Below are 17,514 nucleotides of genomic sequence, written 5' to 3'. Positions count from 1 at the left end.
GCCTACTTTGATTATAAGGTTTCAACAATTACTCCAATAGCTATAATGTAGCTCCATGAAAATTTTCAGTGATGGCTCTTAGCTAAATAGTAAAGGCGGCAACACCCACCCATTCGATATAACTACTTCTGAGCATTAGCCTGCATCTACCAGACTACTGTGGGCTTCCAAGCTGAATTAAGATATATGTATAACGAAGGCTGCTCTCCTGTAATAAAATACTCCATCACCGTTTACTCTTAAAAACAAGGCTTACAATTAATACCTACTGTGCAACAATCTGTTTTTATTGAACGACACAGCCACAGGTGGGCCACGATCTCTGTGGGCAAACGGATCTCTGTCTCTGAGTTTCCCTTGATCGTCTCTCCATCAACTAAAATAATGAAGGGAATGAACGAAGAGTGTAAAGGCTTACTCTCTAATTACTTCTACGTTTGTTGCAGGAACGAGAAGGCAAAGAGCATCGAGCACTTTCTGCCGCTGCCCTCCCTGGCTTGTTCTAAGTACGGCCCCGTACTTTGAAGCATATCTTAAACGATTGCCAATCGGACTAAGAATCCTTTAGTAGAACAAAATTAACTTCGCACTTTCTTCATTTTATGTTTTTTCCCTACATTCAATAAGAATGGTGAATTCACACGCCTCGGCAAGATAAATGACAAAGATGAGCTCTCCAATTTGTTTGCATTCTCTCAACTTTTTTTCAAAATTTCTATCTGCTAGGCTGTAATATATGACAATCATTAACGTTGGGCATCGTATCGAAAAAAGTACTTTCAAATAACAAGTGTTGAAATAAAGGACAAAATCGATTATTAGAAAAATAAATGAAGTCAAAGCGCAGTATCACGATAAAAAGGATTGTCCTTTGAAATAAAGTACGGATGGTCAGCGTAATTATGTATACATATTACATCATTGCTCTGCATCTTTTCCTGGAAACTGAATATAAATATCCCATATATACTTACATACATATGTATTTATATTCATTCATACAAGTGGAAGAATAGCAGTAAATATTTTATTGACATTCAAACAAAATTCACATTGCAGATAGTTTAAAGTACATAAATGCAGCGTGGCGACGAATAGCTGTTATAAGTACATGCGGCACATAAGTCTTTTTCAGGTATATTTCTTAAACTCAGTATAAAAAACACAAAAAAAAAAAAAATTGAATAGGGTTGTTCGAATGGATTATGTTAGACCAAATGAAGATTCTCTATAAAATAGATGAAATTAGCTAATGATAATGGAAGATAATAGTTTTGAATCTAAGTAAATTAACAATAAAATACTTTCTTCGCAAAATCTATAAAGAACCTTTTATTTTTCCAAAAAAAAAACCTAGATAACAGTTATTCGTCGCCACGCTGTATATACATACATACATACATAGATACATATACAGATGTATGTACAAATATATACCCTGAATAAAAAAAAAATTATCAATTGTAAAAAGATAACCAACTTGTAGTTATTTTTTTTTTGCGGGATTTCGATAAATACTTAACTTTTAAGTAGCTATGACAAAACTAATTTTAAGTGAGTTCTAAAGTCGTGCAGGTGTCATGCAGACGTTATCGGCAGTTTGTTTTCTTTAAACACTCTTCTGTCTAAATATCCCCATACAAAAATTACTTTGAGTACACATTTTTCTGCACTTCGCAGATGCTTTCTCGAATTCAGGACAAATAGAATAAAGATCGAAATTTTATATTATCATTTTGATATTATGTCTGATGGAATTCAAATAAGGGACCACCTACAAAAGAACATGTAAACAAATAAGCAAATATGTAATGCTAAGTAAAGTAAATAAATAAAAACGTAAAAAATTAAAAAAAAACAAAATTTTTTATTGATCTTTTATGTCCAAAAATAGTTAGCTAAAAGTTAGTTAGTTAGTTGACATCTAATGCACTCACTTTTTTGCGACCATCGGCCTTCAAAAGTAGTTAGTTAGCGCCCAAGGAAATAAGTAATAGAAAGTAATAACTAGTTGACTGCTGGGTAGTTAATAGTTAGCTATAAACTAGCCCCGTTTCATGCAGGGTATATGTATATAAATGTTCATAAGTTTATGTACGTATGTATACATTCATATGTATGTATCTATCTAATACATACTATGTATTATTTACATACATATATTCTATTTCTCATAGAAAGTTCCATTATTTAATTACCAGTTTACTTAACGCAATGAAGTCAGGAATGTAAAATATGAACCAGCTCCTTGCAATATCTTTAATGGGACGATAAAGAGAATGCACAAACCATTAGTTTCTTAAATACGTACATACATACATATATTTCTTACCTTCAATACAGCCGTCAAAGAAACGCTAAAATAATTGAGTCCAGACAAAGTAAATGGCTTCTGACTGGTACCAATCGCCAGCACCAGTAATTTCATCAAACGTACATTTGCATTCGAATCCTTAGACTGATGTATAACCAATTCCCAGCTGGATTCGTAAAAGGCAGAACTTATTTGATTGGTCTAGCGGAAAAGACAAATATCAATTCCATTGAGTTAGCAGTTCAACTCTTACTACTTACTGTGGCGATCAGTGTTGAGCTTAACTGACCGATCAACAACATTTCCATCACCTTAGCACAGATCCAAAACATGAAACCAAAACTGCTCATCGGATTCTAAATGCGATAGACCGAATATCAGGCTCCGGTCCCAAGTCACTTTGATTTTTCTAAAATGCACTACTCACCGTGTACACTTTGAAGCCCAAAGCACACAGCAGCATCGCACTAAAGGATAAATTGGTGAATATGCGAAAAGAGAATTCGCGTTCAAACTCTTTGGCGAATTTGTACAATCGTTCGTTCTCCCGGATAGCCTCTACGATCTGGCGACTAAGATCATCTGCATCTACATTTTTACCATTTGCCTCGTCCAGCAGACGTTTAGTATCGTCACGCAACTTTTGCTGCAACAACAGGAAGCGTCCGTTCAAATGTAACATCACTTCGGACAGTAAGTTGTCTTCGCCAGATATCGTTGTTATCGCAATGAGACCAACCCAAATATTCGAGAACACAATAGCCACATAAATGGCATGGGGTGTAATATCAAATGGATAGTACATTTTATAAAGTGGTTCCTTTGCATTGTTTAAGTTGTTGTTCAACAGAGTTAGAAAAAACGATGACAAGGTCATGTAATATAAAGCCGAAAAAAACCAAATCGGACGCAAGCGTTGCTGTATATTCGCATAGAGTTTGGGATGAGAAGATCTGCCAAAGACAAAAGACGAGTATACAATATATAGTTGCACAGTGTTTTACCCACTTGTCTACATAGACTTCAGCATAGAATTTTTTGAGGAATGTCTTGAAGTCGTCCTTCTTTAAGCCCAGCTGGAAAGCACGAATATGGATTTCTATCAAAATCAAATATTCTGGCACACAAGTTAGCATCTGATCCAAATCATCTCTATTCACAACAATGTAACGTAGTTCAGCATCGTTGTGTTGTATGAATATGATGAAGCACAACCACCAACAGAAACGATCGAATAGCCGCTCCGGTAGATTTGCCCCATCACGAAGTGGCCAACAAATATTGTTCAACAATCTATAGGCAGCTAAGGGCCAAGAGAGTGGAATCAATTCTTTATTAGATACATTTGGACGATACAACATTTCGGCGTTGGTCACAAAACGTTATGAGCTCCAGAAGATAATGAGTATTTCTTTTAACGTACGCTGTTTCACTGAGCACAGTGGGACATATACAAAAGTATACATATACATAAATACACGCATATAATTGTAGGTGCATATGTGGGCGCCATAATTAAGTCATTACATACTGTAATTTGTTTGGTCTAAAAGTTTGTTGTGAACTTTTGACAAATTTTGTTTAGGCAATAGGAATTTTTTATTTTGACTTTCTTGAACTACCCAATTGGAAATATTGAGCATAAAACAGCAGAACACAATCGTTAAAGCCATGGAAGAATACCTTGGGCAGAAAGGCTTCGTGGCCGCGGTGTCTTGCCGCACTGCAGGCCCATACGTGAGGATTCGAACCCTACCCCATTAGAATCCTTCGCGGAACTGCACTTTGTTGGTACAATCTCGTATGGCGCGTTTGCGTGTGCCGTAGTGGTGCCGTAATTCCAAAACCCCGATTTTTTAAGCACTACCGAGTACAGTCATTATATGTAGTGCTTTTTCTAAGCATATTACATCGACTGAGCTGTCTCTGAATAGCCATAAAACCGAACCAAAAGTACAATGGTTTTTTCAAACAAGTTATTGTTTGGTATTTTCGTGGTTAATACACCGGTTGTAAGAAATGTGATTCAAGCTGAACATTTGAAAACAAATTCGTATGCCTAGCTGTGGCTCAACGCGTAGAGGTGCTTGCTGTTATTTGTTGTCGCCAGCAGGTTCCAGTGCGAATGCCGTCAGCGGCAGCACATAATTTTTATTTCTTTTCTGTTTTTGGTTTTTGTTAATTACGAAAAAGCATCTGTGAAGTGCGGAACCAAATCAAACGACGAAGAAACCTGATTGAAGTTGAACATTTGAAGAGACATTTATAAGCATTTTCAAACGGAAAAATCGACTTCGACCAGACTCCCTGAGGAAGACGCGAAATGCGTTGAAACGCGTAGGAGGGAAAAAAGAAAACAATCTTTAGTTTTTCTTCTCATCGGCCGAAGCAGCTTCAACCCAGCAAACAAAAAATCGACGTTGATTCGTTTTCAAGTTTGAATTTGGTAATATTAACCAATTTTTTGTTGATTTTTTTCTCATTGTATCCAAAATGAAAACCAAAAGCAAATTATCACCCGCGCTCTTCTAGTTATACTAATTTAAATTTTTTCGCTCAACAGAAATAATTACTATCTGATTTTTATTTTTTCGATCCCAAACAACGATTATTTTTTTATTTCTATTATTCGCTGAGAGATTATATCAAAAGTATTAATATTGATAATTTCTTGTAGAATCTTGAAGAATAAGACATAAAAATGGCGCAGAAATTCGGAAACATTGAAAATTCGGCGAAAAATTCTTAGAGCTTTGACAGCTGTTGTAAACATTAAAGTGTCCAAAATAACGGTTAGCAGAGTCGAAAAAGAAGACACATATCCCCTTCTGCCTAAAATGAGAAACAAATCCTCAATGGATAAAAGCATAGACAGACGGCAGCGGTGATCCGGATCAACTCGAGAATTAACTGCAGTTGATTCGGATCAAGTCCGAGTTAATCCGGATCAACGCTGCCGCCTGTTTAAGCTTTAACACGTAACTGGATTTNAAAAAATTCTTAGAGCTTTGACAGCTGTTGTAAGCATTAAAGTGTCCAAAATAACGGTTAGCAGAGTCGAAAAAGAAGACACATATCCCTTCTGCCTAAAATGAGAAACAAATCCTCAATGGATAAAAGCATAAAACAGACGGCAGCGGTGATCCGGATCAACAACTCGAGAATTAACTGCAGTTGATTCGGATTAAGTCCGAGTTGATCCGGATCAACGCTGCCGCCTGTTTAAGCTTTAACACGTAACTGGATTTGCATACAAAGAAATACGCCTTTGCTGGAATTAAATTTCAGAATACACACATGCATGTGTTACAAATCTTCCTAAGATCACTAAAATTTTGTGCATACTCCCCAAGGGCATCTTAATTTGATATTTTTCGTCCAAAAACCATAACCTAAATTAATCAAACCAAATTTTTACAAGCGTTTATTTAACTTGCTCATCCCCTGGAAATTTCCAATCGATTTTAACTAACTTCCCGGCAAGCTGGAGACTTGAAACTTTCAACATACTTCTAATCAGAATGGCAATGCAATTTAAAGGGTCTAGAGCATCGGTTCCCACTAGTGGATCGCAAATCGATCCTAAAAAAAAAAAACAAGATAACAAAAACATAAGATTAAAAATAACTTCACTCGATGCTGACATTGACGTGTTAGTTCAATTGAAACAGCCCCAAAAGGCTCAATAATATTAGTTGTCCGAAGTGGTCCGAAGTAGTCAGATTTAGTCCAAAAAGTGTTTCTTAACTTGAAAATGACAGCCAAAATGAGAGAGCAACTGTGACTCTCTTCAGTCCGAAGTAGTCAGAAGAATTTTTGCTGGCGAAATCTTGAAAAGTTTGAAACGCAACTGAATTTAAATTAACGGAAATTAAAGAATAAACGAAAAATTAGAATGATCTAAAAACTCACAAGTAATTTTTTATCAGCAAATAAAACCGACTTCAATTCTCATGTAAAACTTTAAGATTACCGATAATTTCTTCATAATCCAATGATCGGATTTAAATCAAATTAGTATAGGACCACTTGTGAGATAACACTTTTCCTTTAAAAAAAGAATTATAGAAATCGGCTAACGTGGTCCAAAGTTATGCGGTAACATATGTACATAAAAAAATAATAAAATAAAAATATTCCGGTGAATTGATAAGCTTTCCTTTTTGTGAAGTATGGAAGGAGGCAAAAAATAATGGATATAGTAAGCGTTTATTGTGATTGTGCTTGTATGAATGTGTTTTGTACATACATTTCTATTTTTATTTGACATTAGTTTTGTGGTTGCCATTCTTCGGAATACAAATTTGGCTTTTTATGTTTCTTTGCTTTTTCCTTTTATTCTCATTTAGTGAGCAAATTGTCCTTCCTTTCTTGCATTTTGACACTTTTCAGATTTTAGTCAGAAAAGATAAGGAATGAACCTATTGTGTTCTTACTTAAAAACAGCAATTTTACAATTTTGCAATTTCGCACATAAAAAAAATAATAATGTATTCGCGAAACTATGGGCCGCAAATTGTGTAACTCGGTTTTTAGTGTTTCCCTCTGACGTCAGGATTTTTCTTAAAAGAACTTTGAATTTTTTAAGATATGATTAATTCAAAAAAATATTTAAAAAACTCAGTGCAATGAAGACTAATAATGTGGGTATCATATAAAATAGAAAATTCTGTAGAATTGAAAAAGTTTTTAGTGAATAAGGACAAATAGATACTGAAAAACTCCTTTTGAATTTTATTCTTGAATATCCTTGAAAATTTGCAACAAGTATTTTTGAAAAAAAAAATGTATTTTAACGACCACATCCTCTAATCCTTCTAACTTTATTAGCTTAAAAAAATTTAATCAAAAGGACATTGTCAATACCTGTTCCTCCTTGTGAACCAAAGGACTTACATTTTTCTAATTCTACAGAATTTTCTCTTTCCTTTGGGACCCATATTATTATTCCACATAGGACTGAATTTTTTTATCACTTTTTTTTTGGACTCATCATATATTTTTGAAAGTCCTTTTGAAAATCCTAACGTCAGAGAGAAAATTTCAATGGAAATCAGGCATTATAGCAAACTAATTGGAAAAGTTTCCTTTTATGGGATAGGAAATAAAACAACCTTTTCTCCTATATTTCACGTACTTTCATACTCTTCCGGCTGTGTGCGGTCACTAAATCGTATCCGTATTAAGGCCACAAAGAAAACTTGTTCTTCCCGGCGGATTGAAATTCATATTTAATATTATATTGCCAGTCTATTTGCAATATTTGATGGTAACTAATACATACACAAGGAAGGGATGGGATACAAATTTTGGGTTTTTACTTCAACATGGGCCGATGGACCGTAGAGGTATTACGATAAGGAAAGATGGGACGCCAGTTGTAAAAGGTTGGGAACCACTGGCTCAGCCTATTTGTGGCATGCGCATTGATCTTGTCACACAAATTGTTATTAACTTTCATTAGAACTTGAGTAATTACCTTCAACATTTGGCTTCCAGTAACTTTAGCCCGATGTTCTTACCCCGATTTTTGCAGTGATTTAGTCCTGAATCGAGTTTTGGAGGTCCGAACACTATTCTTTACATTTTTACTGTTTTATAAACCTCAAACCGCAGTGTGGACAGTAATAGTTAGTGATGTGGTTAAGTTCGATTTGAGATGGTTAACTTTTTGGTGGGGACATGTTATTATATTTTCAAAAAATGTCACTTAGACCGTTATGATTCTAACCCCTTCATATGCAGCTTATACCGAATATCCGCTAAGCATTGAAATTGCAAAAAATTGGTGCCATTTAAAAAATGCCATGTGGAAATGAACTTAATTACTATTTTTATAACGTAATGGCACGAATATTTTTAATGGCTAACTTGGTCATTTAAGTGCCAGCCAATTAATGCAGAGTGGAAACCCAGCATTATAGATATATTTTTTTATGTTTACACTATTGTAAAATTTTTCAGTCCTAAGGTTTTGTAAGATTTATTACGGCCCTAAGGTTTATAAGGGAAATCGAATTAGTTTAAAAGCCAAGCAAAAAAAATTTAAATAAAACAATGAATTTTGGTTAAATACAGCAATAGTGACTTCAATACATTTTACGTTTGATAGCGAAATAGTGTTGATACTACCCTCTGCTAGATGTCGCTGAATGCATCCGCCCAATGTTTGTATTGATCGATACTCGGTACCGATTTAAAAAGTATCCAATACTTTCGATACTCGGTACCGAAATGTTTAGGCTTCCAATAAGAACGCATGTAGACCAAAAATAAAAGCTGTTTAGGGGAGCCTAGCCTATCAAAAGCAAGTGTAGGAGCTAATTAAGGTTTTAATTTCCATTTTCCATAGCCACAATGCAGAGAAACCCTTCCTTATTTGAAACATTTTTTTCTAGATGAATCGGCCGATGTTGTCTTTGTAGGCCTTCCTTCATCCGTCAAAGCATTTTTCTTAAATTTTAGATCTACGAAGGTGGAAACTGATAAAATGGTAGCTTACTGTTGTGACAATATCAAGAAGGCGATGAGTGGTTTGATATGTGGTTTCCACATTGCTTAGTACAAATTGTTTTTTTTGGGAAACCATCGCCTTACTCGTACTAATTGTGAAGCATATTCATAGTCGAAATAAAGTCGATGTAACTTTTTTGACAGATATTCTATTGAGAATTATGTCAAAAAGCTGCAATTATGTANCAAAGTCGATGTAACTATTTTGACAGATATTCTATTGAGAATTATGTCAAAAAGCTGCAATTATGTATAGAATCGGTATTGGGTACCGGGAAAGAAGTATTGGGTACCGAAATCGTTCTGAAGTAATGGGTGCCGAGTATTGGGTACCGAAAATTCAGCACATCACTAATCATAGACATTCTCTGGCCTGACATTTGCTTCCATTATCGCTTTATCATAGTAATTTTTACAACTGGGCAAGTTTACGATTTACTAACGCCAGACACCAGTGTTATTATTTTAATCAGGCCATAGTAGTAGTTCGAATTCTTAAAAGGATTTGATATATGCACGAGTAAAATGGCAACAACGCTCAACGAATACAAACTAAGTTGCGAATTGCTTGGTCATTCTATGGATGTACGCTCTGTTGCGGCCGGTGAGGACACAACGGAAGGGCAAGTTATAATTTCGGGCTCTCGCGATAAAACTGTGAAATTATGGAAACGCATGGGGTGAGCCAATTATATATTAGTTTTTTTATGCCCACAGTGAAGATAATGGACATTTAATTTAGTGAAGCATATGCGGAATCTGTGACTTTTCAAGACCACAAAAATTTTGTTGCTTGTGTTTGCTACATTGAAGCCGAAAAGTGGATCTGCACTGGTAGTAATGATGCCACAGTCGCTATATACAAGGAGGCCGGTTTTGTACCAATCTTAACGCTCAAAGGCCACGAATCCACCGTATGTTCAATAGCAGGAGGCGCTGAGTCGCAAACACTTATCACAGGTAGTTGGGATAGTACGGCCCGAATTTGGACTATCGATCAAAATGGAGGTGTAACTTCAGTGGTCTTGCGTGGCCACGAAGCGGCAGTCTGGTCAGTCGCTTGCTTGGCAGAAGTAAAAAAATATATCACTGGAGCCGCGGACAAATGCATATACTACTGGAATGCCAAGGGTGAAAAGTTACGCATGTTAAAAGGGCATACGGATTGTGTACGTGGTATTTTGACTTTAAATAATAATTCGCTGGTTTCCTGCGCTAATGATGCGCTTATAAAGTATTGGAATGAAGACGGTGAATGCGTGCAAGAGTTGAGTGGTCATACAAATTATATTTACTCATTAGCAGCTAATCGCGCATTGGGTAAAAATGTAATTGTATCCTGTGGCGAAGACAGCACTCTGCGCATGTGGGACTTGCAAAATGGCCAAGAGTTGGGCGATGCTATTTTACATCCCGCACAATCTGTTTGGTCAGTAGCTTGTCTTAACAATGGCGACATTGTAACTGGTTCTAGTGATGGAGTAGTTCGTGTATTTACGAAAGATCCCGCACGTTATGCCAACGAGTTGACTATGAAAGGATTTTTGCATGCCGTTGAAACAAGGAAAGCTCAAATGAGCGACGAAATCGGTGGCGTTAAAAAGACTGAGTAAGATTTTGGTTTTATTTTATGGTTAATAAATAAATTAGTAAAAAATTTTAAACATACTATGTTAGTTTACCAGGTCCTGAAGCTTTACTTACGAACGGTACGCGAGAAGGACAAACCAAAATGGTGCGCCACCCCGATGGTTCAGTGAAATGTTATACCTGGGGGTTAGGTGAATGGACTTTGGTTGGTGATGTTACTGGTGCAACAGGAGGCACGCAAGCCACTTCCGGAAAAGCTTTGTATGAAGGCAAAGTATGTTTTTTTTTTGGTATCTTTTCATATAGCTAATTGAAATGCAATTTTGAAATATAATTGCTTGGCAGGAATACGACTATGTGTTTTCGGTCGACATCTCTGATACAGAACCGCCGATAAAATTGCCTTACAACCGTGGTGAGGACCCTTGGCAAGCAGCGCAAGCATTTATACATCGTAACAATTTGCCACAGGCTTACTTAGATCAAGTAGCTAACTTCATAGTAAAAAATTCGAGTGGTGCTTCTAATATGTCGACTCAACCCACTACCAGGTAAGTAAAAGCAAATAGTGCTAAGAAAAAAATTTTAATCTTTATATTATTTTCCAAGTGGGTATCAGGATCCATTCACGGGGGGATCAAGATACGTCCCTGGTGGTGGTAACCAAAATTATAACTCGACAGGTAATGTTGACCCATTTACCGGTGGTTCAAGCTACTCTACTACAAATTCGCATTCAAAACCGGAAGTCAATTTCATTAAAGGTAATGTGTTAATTATGTAGAATATATATTAATTCATAAATGAAATATTATTAACCATCGTGTTATAAACCTAGATATGTCTTTACTAATTATCAAATTCAAATTATTATACCTTATTTTATAAATTACCTGATATTTTCAAAGTATGTAAAAAATAAATTGAATTATTTTTATACTTTCCAGGTAGTGAAAGGCATTTTCCCGTCCGTAAATATTTAACTTTCGACAATTGCGATTCCGCCAAGGTGCTGGACAAATTGAAGTGAGTATTATGGGCCATTTCAGTGCATATGTAAACAACTGTTCAGACTTGCTTACATATTTCTTCCTTTATATATAGAGAATTTAATAATAAGCTAACTAATGAGAGCGAAAAGGTTTCGGAAATATTGTTAAACGCGGTCATAGCCCTAACTGCTCCTACGCCTGAAGTAGACACTAACTCAATTGAAGCGTTGCAGCATTTGTTACGTTGGCCCAATGGTATGTGTCTTTAAGTTCGAATAATCAATAAATCCATTCGATATCTTATTACTATTCAACTTAAATTTACAGACATTCTTTTTCCCGTACTTGATGTGTCGCGTTTGGCAATACGTCATGAGCCGATCTTTTCCATTTTAAACTCATATAATTTCCTAGATACCATACTGCCGAACTTTAAATCCTCTGCCGCAAATACTTTAATGATAGTGCGTTGCTTAGCAAATATAATGTGCCACGAAACAGGCAGAAGGCAAGTCCAACCACGATTGGAGACCATAACTGGACACATTAATGAGATAAAGAGTGGAAGTGCGAATTTGCAAATCGCCATTGCAACCTTTTATTTGAATGTTACAATATCGCAAACGCTTAGCGTTGCAAGCAGCGAATGTTGTCGTGTGGTAACTGAAGGCATTGTGGAATTGCTGAAATGGGCTACTGACTTGGAGGCATGTTATCGCGCGTTTCAAGCCATTGGCAATTTAACAACTACACCATTTGGTCAAGAAACTGTGGCTATTGTTGTTTCAGTGGACTATGTAATAGATAAAATACGCGAATTAACTAATACACCACAGGCGGGAGTATACGCGAAACTGAATTCTGTAGGCAGCGCATTGCTGGCCACCTTTTGAGTGAGTTGTACGCACACAATTTCAAACGAATGATATATATAAAAACACGTTGGGTCTAGTTTTCATTGTCAAGCAAAAACTTAAGTACTTCGATTTGCTAGAAAGAAAAAATAAAAAAGTGGACAAAGTCACAAAAACCCATGTTTTTTTGTCTGTTTGTATGTACTTTCCAAACTCGAAAATTACCAAGTTGAGCTCAAATTCCACAAAATTCCAGGTAGATGGTGCGGCATTCGAGATGCTTATATGTGAGTATTTACAGTCAAATTTGATTAAAAAGGGAAATGTGTATAATCCTAAAGTTGGCATATAGGTGTAGCTACGATTGGAATATATCTAAAAACCATAGGTAGAGTCTGATTTGATTCAAAATTAAAACATATAAGAGAAACGTAAAGAAAATATCTTTAAAACCCGTATATTACTTAGTAGCGCGAATAGATTTATTTTGGCCCAAGTTGTTGAATTAAAAATGAGTTTACAGCTAAATTGGATTCAAATGCACAGTCGTCGAAAATGGGACTTCACTCTTACTTTCAGGAGCGATAAAGTTCATGTGACAGGACGGTTCTAGTCGCAGTTGACCTGTCAATGGCATTCGAAAAGGTGAATCGTGCGGGGACTAGCAGTCGACGAAGCTACAGACTTGTCCGCAGAACGCCGCACTACGGACAGCGACAGGGTGCCTTCTGATGTCGCCTGAGCACTACCCACAAATGCTCTGTAAGCAGTTTCTGGTGGGGTGCCACAGAAGTGAACACCCCAACAGATCCTTGTTAGGGGAGGGGCCTCCGCCTAGGCACGTCAGGGGACTCCTATTCATATATAGAGCTTCGGTCCAGACATACATCGACCAACCGCTGGACCCGACGACGTATCGACGAGCGATCAACGACATTCATAGAGAATCGGTCACCGCCTACCACGACTCCTCGCCTATAACCACAATAGCCCAACTTCGCTCTGGCTACTGCAGCAGGTTAAACTCATACCTGAGCAGATTAGACGCAGATATTCCTAATGAGTGTCCGGCATGCGGAGACACCCCACGACTCGAAACATCTCTTCGTATGCTCGGAAAACCCGACAACACTAACGCCTTTGTCCCTGTGGACCGACCCCATTGAGGCTGCACGCTTCCTGGGGCTTCCGTTAGTGGAGCTTGGCGACAACGACAGAAATATTAACCGATCTGTGCGGGGTTGTTGTAGCCGCTACAACAACAACAACTCCGGGTCTATGAAAGCCGTGGTAGCCACCTGTCTCAGTGATGGAGCTTCAACTGCCAAGCTCAATCCCACTCAACCAACACCCCTCTCGCTTTGGTCCGACCCCATTGAAACAGCCCGTTTCCTGGGTCCGTTAGTTGAGCTTGTCAATGATTGAATGGTGAACCGATATAGGTGGGGCTTAGTAGTACCGCTACCAAGACTTCGTTGCTTCTAGTTCGGACGAAAATGTAAATAACCAGCTATCTGTGTGGACGTTAATCATGAGTTGAAGCCCCGCAGAATTGCACGGGGTCTTCCTTTAAAGTGAATTACTCTCGCCGACACTGTTTAATACGTAGGTGGCGAAATTCCCCTTGCCGCCTACTGGAGTTAACTCTCTGAGCCACGCTGATGATTGTACGATCATGGCAATGGGGCAAAACATTGACAGCCTTACGGCGAAACCACTGACTTCCCGATCTTTTTACTCCTGAAACTTCAAAATCTCTGTCGCGAAACCCATTACCACACATTTCGCAAAGACCACGCTTGAACGGGACGTCTACATCGTTGGCGCCAGAATACCGACCATCAACCATCCCAAAATCACGTTTGACAGCCACTTGTCCTTCTCAGTGCACGCCTTAACCACCTGTAGCAAACTACGAGCCAGGAATAAAGTCATCAAGTCGCTAGCCGGCAGCACCTGGGGAGCCGACAAGGAGACCCTGCTCACTACGTACAAAGCGATTGCACCAGTATAGTCGGCAGAAACGAGCAACACGCAGCGGAGAAACCTGCAAACCCGCCAGAACCCAGTTCTACATGCAGCTACAGGCTGTCATCTCCACTAAGAAACCCAGATACTGGCGGCGAAACAGCCAAATACCATGCTATCGCGACAACTCCTCGCGAATGTCACCGTGGGGAACACCCCAAGAACGCTCTGTTTCGAGACGTGAGACGGCACTTGCACGACTGGAGAACAGACATCGAGCAGTACACATACCATCGGTTTGACGGAGCGCTGTTTAGAGCGGCTAGGCTGAGGAGCTAGGGTCATGGTGTAGGCTCCGGTCTTTCAAATTTAGAGGATTATTATTTAAGTGGTCTCACCGAAAATTGTCTGAACCACATGCAGTGAAATATAAGACGAGATTTTAATATAAACCTGTGGAATAATGAAGCTATCCTTGCCTCAAAAGAGATTTATTTTCGTACTACATAGCAGTTTTTTTTTTTAAATGTTAAAGCTATTTCATTGATTTAAACTTTAAAATTGCTTAGAAAAATAAAAGTTGGTCATGAAATATGTTTAAATTTAATCAAATAAAAATTCAAGGAATTGATCCAAAGCGGTGGAAATCTATAAATAGTTTTAGTTTTCGTTCTACCACTATATAGAATAGCTCGCTGATTCCGAAAATCGAGTAAACTTTTTTCCTGTAAACAAGTTTTCGAGTTATTTGCAATTTATTAATTTGGTTCGAAAATAAAAAAGGGGGTTTTTCGCTTGTAAAAAAATATGAATATTTTGAAAGTAATTTTGAAGTTTTGGACAAGTTTTTCACATTTAACTTCTACAGCATACGGCTCATAAATGGGGATAAAAATAAAAAATAAAAGACCTTTGTAAATTTTTTTGTGATGAAGTCAAGCTACTAACAAAGATAGTCGATAGATAAATGAAACTGGTGTGTGGCAATAGATAGAAGAAAAAAGGCTTTTAATATTTTAGGTAACTTTTTGGTAATCTTTTTAAAAAATGTTGGTGACATTTTTTCTAAGTGCATGGCAATTGTGGTCTCAACACCCGTAGAGGCAACATCCGCCTCCCATAACTATCGGAGAAGCAAAACTGTCGAGAGAGATTGCAGCTAGCTAAATTCTTACCTAAGCAGGTTAGATGTAGATGTGCCCCACAAGTACCCGGCATGCAGCGAGTTATCCTACGACTAGAGCCATCTTTCTAAGTTTGGGCGCCTTTCTTCGCTGAAGTTTTTTTATGCGTCTTTTTTCGCGATCAACTTTTGAGCGTGCGCCTTTATTCGTGTCTAGTGACGATATGGTTTATGGAGAATTTTATTTTTAACGATTATTCAATTGGTTCGTAAGATATACATACGTGATTAAGTGAAGCCACTCTTTTTTTTAATTTGAATAACGGTAAATTGCAAATATATCGAAAAGTTTGCCATAGAAAAAAAAAAAAAATTATGACATCTATAGAGAATTTTTTCTGTAAACCAGTGTTATTATAAAAAACGGGGTGCCTTTTTAAGTAATTCGGCAGAATTTTCTTCGAAATTTTCATTCCTAAAAAATAACAATTTATTTGCCATATCCACCTATTTAGAACCTCGCTATAAGCACACATTTTTTAAACCAGTCACATAAGGAAAGATTAAAAATGAATTACAAAAACTAAAATCGAAAAACGCTGATGATGTTACAGGTTCGCCAAATTCTGAAACAACCAGAAGAATGAGAATGCAGAATTCTTTGGAAAACAACGGTATTTAAACAATGATGCTTCCGACATTTGCAGCCCGATGCATTCTCAAAAAGGAATTATGGCCGCGCAATAAAAAAACAAAATAAACCAAAGAAGCACTACAGCGTCACATACATCCCCAAGCTAAGCGAAAACTTTGATCGCAGCAGCACAGTAAAGGAACAAAATATAACTCTCGCCTACAAAACAAATAAAACGTTAGCTAGTATCTACACAAAAACAAAAAGCACACTAGACATACAGCAGCAAAAACAACGTTATTTTGTATGAAAAATGAGCAGGAAGTAATGTTACTCATACGCCATGTACATCTGAGTAACACTCTCTTCTCTGCTCATATATCATACAAGAAATCTTTGTGCATTTTCATTAGACCACTCGTTCCTTCTTTATTTATTTATTCATCGATTTTGCTCATTAGTAGCTTGAATTTTCACATAAGATAAAAAATTAAAAAAAAAATATATATATAAGTTTTTTATTTTTCCCTTGTAAGGTTTGAATTTTTTTAATTTTTCACCCAAAAAAAATCTAGAATGATTAATTAATTTCTCAGAAACACTCAGGCCTATCGAAAAGTGATGTGTATAAGTGAGGTGTATGGAGAATTTCATTAGCTTTCATTATATAAATCATGATATAAGGAACCACTATTTTTTAAGCTAAATGACGGTAAATTGCAAATATCTTGAAAAGTTATCCATAGAAAAAAATTTACTTGATTTTCGGAATCACTGAGCAATTCTACATAGGAATTGGATAGTGGCATTTGGTGAACAAAAACAAATAAAAATCTGTGATCCAGTGCACAACTATGTTCCAACAAGTACATGAGCGCTCCTCAAAAAAGGGCCATGGTCAATTAAAAAGCAAAAATCTCTTAAAATTTTCAATGAGAAGCTAGCACCTGTTATATACTGCTGAATTGGTCGGTAGAAATTATGGTAAACTAGATTTTAACAGTTTTATCTGGAGTTTGGCCATACTTTCTTAGCAGAATTCGACCCGTTTTTATAAATTTTATAAAGCATTTACGCGAGACAATCATTAAGTATTTCTTCCAAAAAGACGCACCTAGAATCATCTAGTTGGTAAACAATATTTGACTAGAGAAAAAAATTTTGTTGGTCAAAACTAATTACCTACGCGTGACTATGAATAGAAATTAGACATCCATTAATAGTGCTGAAGTACTTATTCGCCACTTTAAGAATAATCAGTATATAAAATAAGGACACGTTTTCCGGGTAATTTATGTAGATTTACATTTCATTATACATTTTGTAAAAAATTGCAATTGAAACGTTTTCTGTCCCATATGCCACTAACATAAATATGGTCACCGTACCTATAACAGAAACTTTAGATAGGCTTGAGAAAATTTAAAAAAATAAAAAGGTTCTCTCATCTTTCGATTAAGTTTTATCGATTGTCCTTCCAATGTTTTTTGTAATAATTTTTATGAATATTTTCATTTTTCCAAACA

General features: G+C 36.8%; 2 protein-coding genes across 2 annotated transcripts; one reads left to right on the top strand and one right to left on the bottom strand.

Annotated features, from left to right (window-relative positions):
* Nucleotides 1–2,177: 2,177 nt before the first annotated feature.
* Nucleotides 2,178–3,675, bottom strand: LOC108361165 (odorant receptor 74a-like). The gene is made up of 5 exons (XM_017613728.1): nucleotides 3,323–3,675; nucleotides 2,742–3,267; nucleotides 2,575–2,670; nucleotides 2,333–2,515; nucleotides 2,178–2,257 (listed from the first exon to the last, which is right to left on the bottom strand). The coding sequence occupies exons 1-5, from the start codon at nucleotides 3,673–3,675 to the stop codon at nucleotides 2,207–2,209; spliced, it is 1,209 nt and encodes a 402-aa protein (XP_017469217.1). The 3' UTR covers nucleotides 2,178–2,206.
* Nucleotides 3,676–9,173: 5,498 nt separating this feature from the next.
* Plap (phospholipase A2 activator protein) lies at nucleotides 9,174–12,443 on the top strand. Its single transcript, XM_017613719.1, has 8 exons — nucleotides 9,174–9,507; nucleotides 9,570–10,436; nucleotides 10,505–10,691; nucleotides 10,763–10,968; nucleotides 11,027–11,181; nucleotides 11,365–11,443; nucleotides 11,522–11,664; nucleotides 11,737–12,443. The coding sequence occupies exons 1-8, from the start codon at nucleotides 9,353–9,355 to the stop codon at nucleotides 12,300–12,302; spliced, it is 2,358 nt and encodes a 785-aa protein (XP_017469208.1). The 5' UTR covers nucleotides 9,174–9,352; the 3' UTR covers nucleotides 12,303–12,443.
* The last annotated feature ends 5,071 nt before the right edge of the window (nucleotides 12,444–17,514 follow it).

Source organism: Rhagoletis zephyria, unplaced genomic scaffold (assembly GCF_001687245.7).
Source record: "Rhagoletis zephyria isolate East Lansing unplaced genomic scaffold, Rhagoletis_zephyria_1.1 Rzeph_scaffold_00706, whole genome shotgun sequence".
In the NCBI taxonomy this organism is placed as follows: domain Eukaryota; kingdom Metazoa; phylum Arthropoda; class Insecta; order Diptera; family Tephritidae; genus Rhagoletis; species Rhagoletis zephyria.
Note: the sequence above shows the minus strand (reverse complement) of the source record. Positions and strands in the feature narration are given on the sequence as shown.

Bases quoted from the DNA above. Each gene is read 5' to 3' on its own strand.
- LOC108361165 (XM_017613728.1), bottom strand. From the start codon at position 3,675: ATGTTGTATCGTCCAAATGTATCTAATAAAGAATTGATTCCACTCTCT. The intron at 3,268-3,322 runs GTGGGTAAAACA...TGTCTTTGGCAG, and splicing joins GCTGAAGTCTATGTAGACAA to ATCTTCTCATCCCAAACTCT. The intron at 2,671-2,741 runs GTGAGTAGTGCA...TATCGCATTTAG, and splicing joins TGGGCTTCAAAGTGTACACG to AATCCGATGAGCAGTTTTGG.
- Plap (XM_017613719.1), top strand. From the start codon at position 9,353: ATGGCAACAACGCTCAACGAATACAAACTAAGTTGCGAATTGCTTGGT. The intron at 9,508-9,569 runs GTGAGCCAATTA...CATTTAATTTAG, and splicing joins AAATTATGGAAACGCATGGG to TGAAGCATATGCGGAATCTG. The intron at 11,182-11,364 runs GTAATGTGTTAA...TATACTTTCCAG, and splicing joins GGAAGTCAATTTCATTAAAG to GTAGTGAAAGGCATTTTCCC.